At 47.0% G+C, this 15674-nt stretch overlaps 1 protein-coding gene across 1 annotated transcript in view; it reads left to right on the top strand.

Moving 5' to 3' along the window:
- The first annotated feature begins 4514 nt into the window (after positions 1-4514).
- MYO15B (myosin XVB) overlaps positions 4515-15674 on the top strand; it is a 31457-nt gene continuing 20297 nt past the window's right edge. Inside the window, exons 1-12 of the mRNA XM_050981578.1 lie at positions 4515-4523; positions 4637-4762; positions 5284-5361; positions 5696-5844; positions 5930-5975; positions 7180-7355; positions 7505-7598; positions 11356-11413; positions 12961-13091; positions 13195-13290; positions 14839-15074; positions 15155-15327. Of these exons, the coding sequence (XP_050837535.1) occupies positions 4515-4523; positions 4637-4762; positions 5284-5361; positions 5696-5844; positions 5930-5975; positions 7180-7355; positions 7505-7598; positions 11356-11413; positions 12961-13091; positions 13195-13290; positions 14839-15074; positions 15155-15327 (1372 nt within the window). The remainder of the gene's footprint in view (positions 4524-4636; positions 4763-5283; positions 5362-5695; positions 5845-5929; positions 5976-7179; positions 7356-7504; positions 7599-11355; positions 11414-12960; positions 13092-13194; positions 13291-14838; positions 15075-15154; positions 15328-15674) is intronic.

Genomic DNA, 15674 nt, shown 5'->3' on the forward strand with positions numbered 1-15674 from the left:
CTCGTCCTCTGCTCCTTCTCATACCTGATCTAAGAATCAACACCTTTGTCTCTCTTGTGATTATTTTCTCACTTCTCAGGCCTCTTCTACTCTGAAAGGACGGACTTTAACGAGGAGCCGTTGTGTAGGCTCATGGCTCCATCGTGTGGTGTAAGACCTCTTTTCTCATTGCCTTTCCTTGCATTGGCAATTTACTGTGGGACTCCAAGAGGCACGGTGGATTTCTTTCAATCTTCTACAAAACACTTCCTTTATTGACTGAGTCAATGGGTGCAGATTTTAAACCACTGAAATATACTGCTGATTGCAATTATTTAAATTGAATTTGTTTGTCAGACTTACACCAAGTCACAATCTCGGAACATTTTTTTTTCTTTGGTGTTTTTTGTTTTGTTTGAGTTTTTAAAGATTGTTTTCCATAATCAAGGAGGTCACAACAATAGCAAGAAATTTTTCCTATTTCACCATGCGTCAGTTTTTCCACGTGGCAAATTCAAATTCCTCACAGCAGCTGCGGTCAGGAGGAATCCTGGATAGTGATTGCTATCACCTCGCCTTCAGGCGAGGAATGGACCACGAATGGCTCTCGGATAGAGGCAATTAAGAGCCCAGCCCTTAATGGGTGATTAATGGTACCTGGCTGGCAAAGCATTGTAAAGCAAAATCTTCAAGGTGAAAATTAACAGGAATATCCCAGCCTGCTGCAGAGAAGGGAAGATCAGATTATGCACAAAAGAGTTAGCAGAGACTGACAAAGTCTATCTTGAATCTTGGCAGGAAGAAGCCCAAGGGCTGCCTGGACCTCATCCTTGTCTCACCAAAATCTGCTGAGAGCTGGGAACTGTGGTCAAAGAATGCCCTTGGACACAAACAGGTTCTGCAGAAGCGCTGACCCAGGATTTCTGTGACCTTTAGGGTCACACTCTGCTAGGAGTGCCCTCCTGTAGAGAAAAAAAGAAGCAGAGGAGTGTTGAGCCCATGTTGGCCGAGATGAGACAGGCTGTAACCCCGGGTGCTCCCTGGGTTGACAGAACCCATCTGGTACCATCGGGGGAGCAGCTCTGCCATGATTTACTTGGGACTCCACTCAGGCACCACTTCTGTCAAATTCCAGCCCAGCAGCAGGGAGGGACATCCTGGGGGCTTGTACTGGAATTCCAACAGAAACTTGGCAGGTGTGGGTAAGAGAGATCTTAATCGCAAAACTCCACAGGGTAAAGACACTGGCCCCTCACAATGCTGAGTTTCCACTAGTGCTGTCTTTCATCTCTTCAGATTCCTCCAGTCTTTAAAAGATTGAACTACTTCTCTGAAGATTCCTGATGGTGGCTTAAGCCCTGCCTGAGGCTGAAGGGGCTGATCACGATTATCTGTCCCTTTTCTCTCAGGGCAGAGCATGTGAAGTCCTGGGGAAGAAGGACAGTCAGGATTTTCTGGTCTTGGTTCGAGCTCTGGAGGAAATCAGCCTCTCAGATGATCAGCTGAGCTCCACCTGGGCTGTCCTGGCTGCCATTCTGCAGCTGGGCAACATCTGCTTTACCTCCTATGAGGTACAGTAATCCCAGCAGTTTGGGAATAGGATATTTGTGCTGAATATTGCTGTTGTGCCATGTGGTGGGACCGAGGACACGACTGCTGACTGAGGATGACACCCTTTGAAGACCTTTCTGTCCTTTCAGTGTTGGGCTCTAGACTGGTCTAGGCAGGGACAGAAGGTGAGTGGCAACCAAAGATCGCTTGAGCTTGGGTGGCTTTTTAAGGAGCCAAAATGAACCTGGTGCTCTGCCCAGGCTGTGACCAGCTCTGTGCAGCTGAGGTGCTGTTGAGAATATTTATACAAAAAGGACCTTGCATCCCATTCATTGTTCCTATCTATAATATATAGTAATATAGATAGTAATATGTGTACAGTAATATATGTGAAAAACACATTCACTCTCCTGTGAAAATTTAAAAAGTTTAATAAATGACAACAAGAGACAAGGACCATAGAGCAAAGGTTATTAAGGCTGAGTGCATCTTGGCACTCAGCCAAGAGCACCCTGTTATCTTCAGAGATACCTTTAAATACCTTTTCCCTTACATCAGCCTGTTGCATATTCATTGACTCTTATACATAATAAACTTTTTCCCAAACTAGTTTACATGTTTTTACATGGCCCCTCCTTGGGTCTGCCAGACTCCTTGGTTGTGGTTTTAGCCCATTTTTACCATCAGCTTCAGTTTTGGGCCTTGGCCCACAATGTATTCAGACAGTGAGTGCTGATAGCTGGCAGATCTGTACAGGTGTCCTCATCCTGTGTGCAGTGGATGTTATCCCATCTAAGCAGGTATTTTAGCACAAGCAGCTATTTCACTAAGCCTAATTAACAACAGAAATAAAATTTATATCTTTATAACAAAGTTACTTTAACACTACACATATAAAACCCATTTTAATATTTGTGAAAAGCCAATATTATATTGTGTATCTGTAACATATTACTAAAGAACACTTTGTTATTTAGAAAGACTCCTTTGAACACGCAGCCATGGCCAGTGAGGCTGAGATTCAGATTGTGGCCAGACTGTTGTGTGTCTCAGCAGAGCTGCTGCAGAATGCTGTCACTCACCGTGTCACTGTGAGTCCCTTCTGGTGATTTCTCATTCCTCCTGAAGTATGCAATGTCCTGCCCCACTGTCCTAAACTTAGAAGGCTCAAAATCTGGGGGGTAACAGCAGGAATAAAATGGTTGGGGTGGGCTGAACTCCTCAGGGCAGCTCTGTAAAGATGGCAGAGCTCACATCTAGGAGGGCTCTTTTCTGACATGGCTGGCTTCAGGTTTATCACTTTGGCCAGTTGACTCTCACCTCTGGCAGAAAAATTCTGGGTTTATAAGTTAAAAAGTTTTTCTTGTGATATCTGGGTAAATTCTCAGCCAAATAGAAAAAAATATCCATTTATTAACTGGGCTGACTTCCTTGTGGATTTACAAAAAAATTAAAAGGTGTTTTTGTGAGATAAAAAGATAAATTCTGTCTTTTTATGTATCCAGGTTACATCTTATGATCGGATCTTCACCCCTCTGTCTGTAGAAGGAGCCATTGATGCCAGGTGACTTCTGCTGATGTCTGGATGGGTGAGATGCACCCAGAGGTGCTGTCTTTGCAGTAACTGGTTCTTCTCCCCCCTCCCACTCAGGGACTCCATTGCCAAGGCTCTGTACTACCTGCTCTTTGAGTGGCTGCTGCTGAGGATCAATGAGTGGTTGGCTCCCTGGGAGTCTGACTGTGCCGTGGGCATTGTGGACATCCATGGATTTGAGGTTTCTTTCCATGTTCTTTTGCTGTGGCCTGGACAGTGAAGGCATGTGCTCACCAAGGGCTCTTTTTAAAACCTGTGTCCCAAAGAATGCTGGAAACAATGGAATACAGAGGTGGGGCTGTGCATCCAAGAGTAGATCTTTCCTTCTTTGTGCTCCTTCACAGCTTGTCTCACCTCTGGCTGTTCAGCCTAGTCAGTAAGCCAGGCTGAGAACTTGCAAACCAGACAGAAGATGGTTTGAACTGTTGGGGTTCATTCACACTGGCCAGAACCAGCAGCTCAGCTCAGCTGGGCCTGTGTAGCATTTACAGGGAGCCACAGCCTCCTGGGCCTTGGAAGGGATGGATTTTTGTCTTTGCAGGATCTGGGGGTGAACAGCTTAGAGCAGCTCTGCATCAACTTTGCCAATGAGCACCTCCAGTGGTTCTTCAGCCACACTGTCATTGCCCAGGAAGAGGTGAGTGGAGCTCAGTGGAATTCACACCACCTTGAGCCAGCACACATGGACTGAGCTGAGGCATCCTCAGAGTATCCCCCAGCAGGGAATAGGAAACTGAATGATCCTCTGAGGCAATATCCATGGAATCCTAGCCCAAAGAGTTGCCTATTTTATACCTTTAATTAATTCTATGGTAAATTAAGGGAAGGAGATTTTGTCAGCACCTTGCTCCCTTTTCCAAATTTTCTAAATGAGTTGGTCAGGATCAGAGCCCAGACCTCAGTGGGCACTTTTGAAATCTGTTTGGCTTCTTTGTAGCATTTTCTGTGCCACTTATGTCCTGGGGATGAAAGTGTATTTATCAGACTTGTTGACTACTTCTACAGTTCACTTTATCACTCTGCTTGGCAGCCTGCTTCTCTCAAATCAGGAAAATCATTAGTGGCTTTAGAAGAAGTTTCATGAGACAAAACCAGACAATTCTAGGCAAGTTCCTAACAGCAGTGGAACACTAACTTCCTGATGAACAACCAACTCCCTCTGTTAATTCTCTCCATTTGTCCTTGTTTGTGTGGCTGGATTTGACCTGTAACATGCAGGAGGAATACAGCCAGGAGCAGTTAGCTTGGATTCCTATTTCCAAGACGTGCAGTGAGTCGTGCCTGGATTTCCTTACTGCAAAGCCCCATGGCCTCCTGTGCATCCTGGATGACCAGACATCCCTGACTCAGGTGAGCAGCTCCCAGCCTCTCATGGGATCCCTCTCAGAGGATGGTTAAGGTGAGGCTGTTTTCCAGAACGATGGCACAAGTAGTCAATGTTTTTGCCTTCCGTTTAACAGTGACTTTTCAGCTGACTGAGAGTGTTGCAGCATCAGGAAATCTCTTTTACAGGCCACAGACCACACTTTCCTCCAGAAGTGTCATTACCACCATGGAAACAGCCCTTGGTACAGCAAGCCCAAGCTGCCTTTGCCAGAGTTCACTGTGCAGCACTATGCTGGCCCTGTCACCTACCAGGTGAGCTGGCAGGGACTCAGAGCAGCTGGAGAAATAACCCACCCTAGGGACAAGCTGTGGGTGTCCTGATGGACCAGCTCTGTGAGCAAAGCTCTCCCCTTGTGACTGCACTTCCCTCTAGAGCATCAGTTTATCAGCAGAGAGGAGATTGTTATTAAGAGAGCCAACTAAGCTGCCTCTGGGCAGAAGCAAAATAGGAATTGCCCTCAGTGACACAACAGCCTCAGAGCCCTGAAAATGCAGGAAAGCTTTGGCTGCTGGGGAAAAAAAAAAAAAGAAAAAAGGAGAGAGGTGAAAGCCTGCAGGGTGATGTGAAGGAGAAAAGGAACAATCCCTTCTCAAAGCAGAAGTCATTGTCCTCTCTACTGTGGTGGCAGCAGGAAGAACCAGCCTCATTCTCCAGGGCTTTCCCCTTGTTCCAGCTCTCCAGCTGCCTGTCCCCAGTCCCAGTGTGTGTAACAGGGGTGCTTGCCTGTCTGGGTGGGCTGAATGGTGCTTTAAATCAGACTTTGCCTCTGCAGGTCCACAAGTTTCTCAATAAAAACCGTGACCAGCTGCGGCCAGAGGTGCTGGATATCTTCTCCCAGAGCCGCCTCAAGGTACAGAAGTGGGTCAGGAGGAAGATCTCTATTGCAGACACCCAATGATCCACCCATTGTCTTAATGAGAGAAGCAGAAAGCTGCTGAACAGCTGTCAGGAGAACCTGGAGAAGCCACAAGTTTTATTTGACTGAATTTACTTGGGAATTGGGCAAGTTGTCTTTGCCCACAATTGATGCACTTTATATATAAAACACAGAGACTGCCTGAGGATGCAGCTGCATTCTTGCCATTGCCAGGGGCAAGGGGAAATGGCCCCCTTAAGTTTCAGGCAGAAGAGATTCTTCTTTCCACATAGTTCAGTGGGTTTTGGTAATTTCTTTGTTTTTGCAGGTGGTGTCTCAGATTTTCCAGAGGGCTAAAGCTGCCTATGGTCAGCGAAGGGAGCTGGGGGGCAGGGGCAGAGGGCTCAGGCCTCAGGCCTCCACACTGGTGTCCAAATTCCAGCAGTCTTTGCAGGACCTCACAGCCAAGCTGAGAGGGTGAGAGATGCTGCTGGCACACAAAAGTGTGAAGTTTTCCAGGGTCAGCATGGAGAGGAGGGTGATCCAAGGTTCTCTTTTCCAGGAGCCATGCCTTCTTCATCCGCTGCATCACCCCTAATCCCAGGAAGGTAGGGCAGCCCCCCCAGCTCCTTATGGAGTCCCTCAGTTCCTTCATTCTCCTCCAACAGCTCTCCTTTCGCAGCTGGGATTTAAACTTCTTTGTTTTATTTGAAAACTTGAGACTTTTCTTCCCCTTTCTGTGTCCCACCCTTCCCTGTGGCCACGTGAGTTAATCCTGTGCTGCCAGAGCAGAATGAGGGTCAGCTGGACACCAAAGTATTCCTTGGGCTTTGTGTTCCATGGCCCACAGCCCATGGCAGGATCCAATCCAAGGACAGCACAAGAGAAGGAGACCCTTTCTAAACGCCTTGCCTTCAGTCTCCTTTCTTTAATTTTTTTAAAAATTTTTCTTTATTTCTTGTTTTTAATTTTTTCTTCTGCTTTATCTTCTCAGCTGTCAAATGTCTTTGATGTGGAATATGTCAACTGTCAGCTGCGACATTCAGGGATACTGGAGGCCATCCACATCTTAAAGGAGGGGTTCCCAGTCCATCTGCCATTCCAGAGCTTCCAGGCCAGGTACAGGGCTTTCCTGGCTTGGGATCCCCAGCCCTGGAGGATTTGTTCTCTGAGGGCTCCACGTACAGCCCTGGTTTTTGTCACTCCCCCTCCTGCTGTGCCAGGTACGGGCTCCTGGCTGGGAGCAGGCCCAGCAGCTTGGAGCAGAGAGAAGGCTGTGCAGCAGTGCTGGCCCACGTGCTGGGGAACCCCTCGGATCTCTACCAGATTGGGGTGACAAAGGTGATGCCTGCAGAGAATCCTAGCTGGATTGTACAGCCCCACCCACCCCACCTATCCCCAGGCTGGCAAAGCAGGAGAGGAGCTCAGCCTCTGCCCACAGAGGGAGGGCCTTGCACACCTTCCCCTCTCACCTTTGCCTCTTGTCCAAAGTACTAAGGAGGCATTTTTAGCACTTCAGATTAACAGGAGACTCCTGCTCCAGGCTATTGTAGCATGGCCAAGCCCTTTGTATACCCAGCATTCCTGGGCTTCTACTTTTGCTACCTGCTAACCTTCATCACTCCCTGATTCCCTGTCCACCACAAATGCATCCATCTCTGTCACTTGCGCCTGTGCCTCCTGCCCTCCCCAGTCTCCTTAGCAAGAACCCTTAAAGGCTACAAAGGGATAAAGCAGCAGTTTTTATTATTGATCAGCTCTGGGAGAAGCTGCTGCTTCCCTGGTGGGTCAGCAGCTGCTGCCTTTGCCCAGGTGTTTCTGAAGGAGGAGGGCAGGCGGCTGCTGGAGAGGCGATGGCTGCAGAGGCAGAGCTGGGCCGTGCTCACCCTGCAGAGGAAATTCCGCCGTCTCCTTCAGCGCTGGCGCCTCCGCGTCCTCCAGGAGAAAGTCACGCTGATCCAGGCTCACTTCCGAGGCTACCAAGCAAGGTCAGGAGCCAAGGGACAGCCCTTTGGCCTTGCCAAGGGACAGCCGTGGGGATGTCCAGGCCCCTCCTCATGCTGCCTCCTGGCCTGCTCCGTGTGTGTTTGCGTGGCTGATGTGTCCCCCATCAGACAATTCGTTTCTCATCCTCTAGGAAGCGTTACAGGATGCTGAAGAAGACTTTGGTGCAATTTAAAGCCATGATTGTAATCTCCAGACCTTTGATTCAGAGGAGGAAGCGCTGCCAGGTAGCAGCAGAGCAAGGTGTACAGGAGGGGCTGTCTCTGCCCTAAGCAGAGCGAGACTGGGTGAGGCCAGGGCAGGGGTGGCTTTGAAAGGTTTGCTGGAAGTGAGGTGAGGTGTTCTCGCCCAGTGAGGTGTCCTTCACCCTCTGTATGACACAAAGGTGGCCAAACAAAGGAACCAGAGAGGCTGGAGCCTTCTCTCTCTGAATGACACACAGAACTGGCACAGGTATTGCAAACACAGCTGATTCATGGGTCTGGCTGTGTGAGCTAGGGTGGGAATGATGCCTTCAGTTTTAGCTTTTTATATTTTTCAGATCCTGTACTGCATAGGGTATAACTCTGAACTCCATGTAGAGTGTTAGTAAGCTCTCTTCACAGTTTGGTCCTTCCAGGCCTGAGAACCAAGGACACCATCAGGCCTGAAAAGTATAAACAGAAGTGAATTGGGGGAAGCAAACTAGGAGAATCTGACTTCATTACCTGAAGCTGTAATTGGACAATTAACCCCTGATATGCAGATAGACCAAACTTATATCTGTCTGAAAAACTCATGACCATCATCCATCTTGGGTGTGGCCTCTGCCAGGCTCCTGCACTGCCCAAGGTGTATCTGTTGAAGGCCTTGAATAAATACCTATTTTATTCTCTAACTCTGTCTAGCCTCTGTTCTAGGTAGCCTCTCCAGGCTGCCCTACATGAGAAAAGAGCTAGTTCCATCTCTGCTCTTCAGAGCTACTGTTCTGCTCAAGCTGTAAGGAGTCATTCATCTTGCTTTTTTTTGTTGCCCAGTTCAGTTACTGATGGTGACTGAATTGCAAGATTCTTTCAGTCCATGATGATCCTCCCCTGATCACTTACACCTGCCTCAGGCTGCTCAAGCCCTTGGCCTCTTGGAAGTCAGATGGGGTGAGAACAGGATGGCAAGTTTTTGAGAAGATGGAAAATAGTGTTCAGGAGAGAGCCATGGTTCTGTCCAATGGCTATAATGTATTCTGCACAAACTATTAAAATAAAATCAGGAAATTAAAATATTGCACCTGAAGTGTGAGGACCATTTCCTTATTAAAGGGCCATACTATTAAAATAAATCTGGAAAGAGGAAATCAGACCACTCCTCCTTAGAGTAGCAGTAACATCTCATAGCTGTCAGCTTTACAAGGGAAGGACCCAGCACAGCTCCTGGCATGGCTGTGGGCATGGTGGGGCAGAGGGTTAAGGACAGTGGTGTTGATACAAACCCACAGAGGTGCCTCTTCTCCTGCCATGTCCAGCACAGCATGAGTTTCTGTTCTGTTTCTTGCCCTTCCCACTTGGACAGGATCCTGATTTTCTTCCTCTCAGGTAACCACAACAGTGCAACTCTTCTGAATCTGTTTCAGTTCCTTCAGTGTTTGCTTGCTGAGGTCTCTACATGCAGTAGCAGCTGCAAAGGTCTCAAAGTTCACCTGCTGCAAAGTTCCTCCTTTCCCCCACCCCACAGCCCTGCCCTTTGGACTTTAGCTTGTCAATGTCTTTCTCAGCCCAGCCCTCATAAGCTCCCATGTAGTCACAGCTCTGCACCACTGACAGGCAGGAGAGAGGCAGAGAAGGAGCCAGAGACCCTCCTTCCCCATCTCAGGTGAGTGATGAGGCTGGGGAGCAATAGAATGGATGGGAAAGGGCAGAGTTGTGAGGCAGTTTAGCTTTGGTATCCCTCCCACATTTCTAAAGGATCTCCTCTCCATGGACAAGTTCATCTGTCCTGTTCAGGCTGTTATCAGATGCTTTGATGCTGAAGGACGTGGGTGAATATTTCTGGCAGCTGCTTGGTGCTTTTGTCCTGAGCCACATCAAATTCCCAGCAAGGGAAGGTGTGGCAGGATGCTGGGCAGGTGCTGGAGGCTCTTGCTGTTGGACTGTGTCAGGAAGGGCAGGAGGTGTTCCAGCAAAACTCAGGTCTTTTCCTGGGCAGTCTCTTCTCAATACACTGTGTTGGGGTCCCAGGAAGGCTCCTTAGCTGTTCTGTCATTTTATCTGCTGGAGCAGGACACCATCTCCTGGCCACCTTCAGCATCTGTCCCCAGAATAGCTGGAATTTATTTCATACACATATCTTGCCACCCTCTATCCCCTTTTCATCTCCTAACAGCAGGATTTAGAGGAAAGGAAACAAAGAAGGAGCTCCCTGGCCTGTGGTGACACAGAGAATAGTCCCAGCCAAGGAATGGTGAGTTATCTATCAAAGGGTCTGGGAGGGTCTGAGATCAAAAAAATCAGGCTCTCCGGGTGGTCTCCCTCCCTTGTGCCTCCTTAGCCCAGGTTTGCTGGGGAACAGCAGAACATCTAGAGAGGGCATACATGTGTCTGGAACCTGGTACAGAATGCAGGTTAGATGGTGTCAAGGGCCTTCTAATATAGAAATATCTCTTTGTTCAGTGTTTCCCATGCTCTGGGCACAGCCAGGATTGTCAGTGAGTCCTGAGCCAGAGCACTGTGTTTGCTCATAGCACTGCCCCTGGTCTTCAGAGGTGGAGGGAAGATTATTTTTGGCAATCATCTTCTGTTGTGGGGGGTGGGAATGAGACACTTCTGCATAAATGTATTCACAGAAGCTGATGAAGAGGAAGGGATGTATTAAAGGCTTCACAATACTTTTAGCCTGTATCAACACTTCTAACTAATGCCATTATTGATGCATCTTGACTGGACACACATTTGCTGCAGTGTCTGTACCAAGGCATGTGTCTGAATTTATATTATCCACAGTTCTCTATAGATCTGTCAGTAACAACAAGAAAAATTAGCCTTGGATGCTCTTGTATCACCTGCTTCCTCTGGTGTGGATCCAGAACTGTGGAATTTCACAGTCCACTTCCTGAATACACCATTGAAAAGCCAGACTTGAAGTCAAATATCTTATGAGCAAAATCAAACTGATCAAAAATGCTGTGAATCAAACTGATCAAAAATGCTCTTTAAAACATCTCTTTAAGTGGAGAGAGATGGCAGAATAATGTGCTGGTGACAAGAGGATTTACTATGCAGATCTTAAAAAAAACCCCAAAAACCAAGAAACAAAAAAACCCCAAAAACTCAGGTTTTGTGACCTTGGCTTGGTTTTATAGTGCCTTAATCTGAGTAATTCTGTCTGAAGTGCCCTGAGCTGACTCTACATGCAGTGATGCTGACACACTGTTGTATTGGCCAATCTGCTTCCTACCCTGCAGCCATGCAAGGTGCAAACCAGTGAAAAATCAAAACTCATTGGCCAAATTCTAATCTGGATTACCCAGACAGAGATCTGAGCTTTCTTAGGAACCTCCAACATATATCAAAGATCAGAACCAGGTCTCATTTTCTGCTGCAGCATTTTGGATACTGAAAAATCAAAAGAAAACTGTCAGGGAAGGGCAGGAGGAAATGGCCCTTACCCTTCAGGTGCAATCTGTACAGTGCAATATGCCACACTTGATAGGAATGAGGGATGAGTCAAAGAAAGCCAACTTTCCTGTCCTTCCCCTTGTGGCAGTTGATATTTTATTTAGAAATTGCTCCCTTTCCCTCCTGTGCTGACCCATGGCACACAGCTGTGTTCATGCAATAGCTCCCTATCTGCAATGGCTCTGAATGTAGTGGAGGCAGAAGTCACTGCTTTGGCTCAGATGCTCCATCCCTGTCCTGGCAGCTTTTCCAAGGCAGTTTCACCCAGTCTCAGCTCAGGGTTTTATGTGGTTTTCTCTCTGCTGGCAGCCAGTGACTGATTTGTTTCTGTCTCCAGGACGTGGGTCTGCTGGAGATCCCTGCAGAGCTTGCAGCCCTCCTGCACTTTGTTGAAGGTGAGAAATCCTCTTCCTTCCCTCCCTTTCCTGCACTGTTTCACTGAGTATTTCCTTGTTTATATCAAAGTATGTCTTTGTTCTCCCTGCTGCCTGTCACTGGGCTGGATTTGATTCATTATCATTGCAGTGTAAATATGATAAAGGTAAATGGTACCATGGATGTTGTTGCCTGACACGGTAGGGAGGAAAAGCAACTTGGGCCAGGGGGCAGAGCACCAGCTTGAAAATCAGTGTCTTTGTTAATTTTTCAGCTCTTCTTTTGAACTGGGCTGGTAGAACTGATGACAGGGATAATGCAAAACTCTTTGGTCAAAGTTATGTGACAGCAAACTTCTTAATGAACCCAGGTCTCTGGCAGAGATGAGTATCTGGGGTGGAAAAACTTAAACCCATCTTTTACCTACTCTAAAAACTTTAAAGAAATTGAAAAGGAAGAAAACAACAGTTTTGACAATTTCAAAGAAGTATTTTTAGGTTTCATTAAAAATTATTTCCTCAAAATGAAGTTTAAAATGGAAGGAAGTAGAAACAGGGTATCAGCTTGATTGTGGAACAATGTAGTAACTTGAGATATAACAATTTATCAGTCCAAGGATATAACAATTTAATAACTTAAGGATGTAACAATGTAACAAATTGAGTATGTGTTAATTTCTCAATTTAGGGATGCACCAATTGGTTTTCAAATCACCAAAGTACCACTAAGTGCAATAATTAATTTTACAAGCTGTTGATCTGACCCTGAACATTAAGTGTTGTGCAGTTGTGTTTCCTCTGTAGCTCTCTGTACGATGTGAATATTTAAGCTGCAAATAGGTTGAGGCAGGATTTGCCTCTGTCTGTTTGTGTGGTGTCGAAGCCAAAGCCAGCTGTGCCTGTGGCCTTCTTTGGGGGGACAGTAAGGGAGACAATCAGGCAGAAGAGTCTGGTGAAATGGAGCAGACTGTGCTGGATTCCCAAATAGCTCACATTTCTTGGCAGAGCCCTCCAGGGACTATCAGCTGGTCTGGTGAGCAATGTAAGCCAGAGGGGCTCAAGGAACAGTGAAACTGCTGGAAATGAAAGCTGATGGGAAGTAAATGGGGAGGATTGGAGAGCATCAGGGACATGGCTGGAGAGAGAGGAATGCACAGGAGCTGTGCTGCATTGAGAAATGCCTTCATTAACTGATGTTTGCTCCTCTCTTATCCATGAGATATCCTTCATTACAAAGACCTCTCATTCCCTTGTGGACTGGGCAGTTGTCAGCAGTATCTCTGTATGAGCTCAGCATTTCCTGCCTGTAAATGCTGCAGAGCAGCCTTGAATCTCCAGGTGTTCCCTGGGGAGAAGAGTCTGAAAGATCAGAGCTGTAAAATCTCCCTCCTGAAGGGAGTCCTTGTGCTCTCAGGGAGGTGAGAGGGTCTGAGGTAGCAGGGCTGGGCTGGGTGTCCCTGCAGCCAGGGCTGGTTCAAGGGCTCAGCAGGGTGAGGTGCAGGTCAGCCAGGAGCTGCTCTGTGAATTGTTTGTGTCCTGCCACCACACCAGACCTCCTTCCCTTGCAGGTCGACACCAAGCACAGGCCAACCAGATAACTGAGACACAGCCCCCAGAAGTCAAGGTCAAAGATAACCTTTCCCTCCCACCCACCATCAACAGCCATCCCTTCTCCTCCTTCATCAAATCACACTTCCAGGTGGGAACTCTTTATCTCTCTTCACTCCTCCCCTGTGGGCAGACACACTGGTTTTAGCAGCACCAGCAGCAAACATTGCTATCTTTATTTTGTTTCATTGTAGAAGCCAGATTTCCCTGCCCCTGGTCAGCCTCTGCAGCAACCCTTAACCCACCTGGATGCTGAACACCAGGAGAGTGCACTTGAGATAAACAAACTGGTAAGAGACGTTGTTCTTGACCTTGCTGAGGAACAGGTGGGCACAGACAATGTCTTAATGCCTTTATACAACAAGTTGCTGGTGGTGGATACTGTTCTTACAATACATGGAGGGCTGGAAAAGCAGAATAAATTGCTCCTTCTAGGCTCTGGAGCATCCTGACAGAGATCACACACAACCCCTTAAGGTTGCTGTGGTTGTGGGGAGGCACAGACCAGCCACAGACTACTGGGATCAAAGTGAATTGCCTGGTGATGGAGCCTCAGAATTTGGTAGGACATATAGGAATAGGACTGCTAAACTTTAATATCCCAATATTCCAGACTCAGTAGCAATGATAAGGGAACCTGTCTTAACCACTTGCTCATCTGTCAGTCATAAAAAAAATTCATTTAACCCAGACCTTTTCCATGGTGTGGTTTATAGCAAACATCTCAATTGCAGCTCAGGCTCACAGATGTGTCAGTACCCAACAGGGGAGAGTGAACTGTTGTTTAAAGGCTGGGAAAGGGCAGGGACTTTGTCATCAGGAAAAGTACACCTGGAACCACACCCTCACTCTGTAGTGTTTGTGGGAAGGGGATGGTGCTGTTTCATCTCTGCCGATGTGAAACATATATTTCTTTATATTTCTTCTTTAAAATGGTTGAAAATAGAATGAAACTCCAGATACTTTCTAAGTAAATCTGGTCATCTTTTTGGGAATTACATGGAATTAAAATAAGCCCATTAAGAAAGTTAATACCTAAAAACAGTCTCTTGTTTTGTCCTTGTGATCCCAATTATAGAAGAGCAAAAGCTTCAATAAAATCTCATGAACAGGATTGTGTTTAAGCAGAACACTATTATTTTTCTAAAGATCAAAGGCAGTTTTTCTCCCTTGCTAATGAAGTAGGGATTTGCTACAAAGAATTCCATGAGAACTAAACAACCACCATCCCCTGTTTTTCTCAGTGAATCTCTGACACACTTGGTACCATTAAGTGTCTTTAGAAGTGTTGTTATGCTTAAATGTTCTTTCCAAAGCTGTCCATTTTAGAAAAAAAATAATTTGTGACATATTGAAGTGTAGAGGATGAAAGAAATCATTCTGTACTTAAGGCTGAGAAATACAAAATAAAGAAGCATTGAAGATGTCGATATGCATAGACAGAAAGCTGAATAATTTCTTCAGTGACTGTGATGAGACACCACATCCCATAGTACTTGGTATAATATTAACTGTACCAAAGGCTTTAAACACTCAGTGGGCTCAGTAGCAAGTATCCTTTGGTAATTTACTTGTGTGCCTGAGCCCTGCCCAAGGGGAAATATTTTGCCCTAGACCAAATTCTGAGTCATACCTCAGAAGAGACTGAAGTCACCCTGACTTCTAGTCAGGATCCAGTCTATTGGTTGCCTCCCAAATTACCCAGCTCTTTGGTGGTGCACAAAAACCTGAGACAGGCTCCAATCTGATTGTTGGCCACAAAGGCTCCTGGTGTCTCCAGAGCTTGGGACAGAGGGTTTCAGCTCCAGTTCTCTCTCTCTTGCCCCGGATGCTTCCAGATTTTGCGGTTCATCAGTGACCAGAGTCTCCATGGCTGGCAGGAGGTCCTGCTGGGCAACTTCATTGCTGCCAGAGGTTTGAGTGAGGCTGCTCTGCGCAATGAAATCTTCAGCCAGGTGGTTGCCCAGACCTGGAGGAACCCGAACACGGAGCGCAGCCAGCGAGGCTGGGTCCTGATGGCCACTCTGCTGAGCTGCTTTGGCCCCTCACCAGCACTGGAGAAGCCACTGCTGAAGTAAGAGGAGAAAAGGCCAAGGCAGGCTTACAGAGGGGTTGAGAGGGGTGAGCAGTGCTACATGCAGTTCCTTCTCCTAGGTTTGTGTCAGACTATGGCATGGAGGGCTACAGCGCTGTCTGCCAGCGCAAGATGCTGACGGCAGCTCAGTGCACAGGGACAGAGCTCGCTCGGGCTTACCCTCCCACCCAGCTGGAGTGGACAGCAAACCAGAGGAGAGGGAAGATGGTGCTGGATGTTCATACCTTTAATGGTAACTCAGTCTTCTGCCCTCCTGCTGTCTTTTAGTCTCTAAGGACTTTTCCAGTGTAGAAATCAGCATTTGGGAAATAATTCCCTCAACTAACTAAAGTGTATCAGAACACTGTTTGCTGGTACAACCATGAGGGAAACAAGCATCTGAGTTTAGACCCAAAACTTGCAAAGTCTGGGCCTGGTGGGACCTGCTTCTCAGGCTGAGGGATGAGATTGTCCTGGATTTGGGCCCTGCTCAACAGAAGGCTGTTCAGGCTGTGCATCTCTACAGAGCTGCTATCTATTCCAGCCCATGCAGCAGGATTTTGTTATAGGAACTTTCTGCCCTTCTCAAATATTACCTGA

Source organism: Serinus canaria, chromosome 18, assembly GCF_022539315.1.
Source record: "Serinus canaria isolate serCan28SL12 chromosome 18, serCan2020, whole genome shotgun sequence".
NCBI lineage: Eukaryota > Metazoa > Chordata > Aves > Passeriformes > Fringillidae > Serinus > Serinus canaria.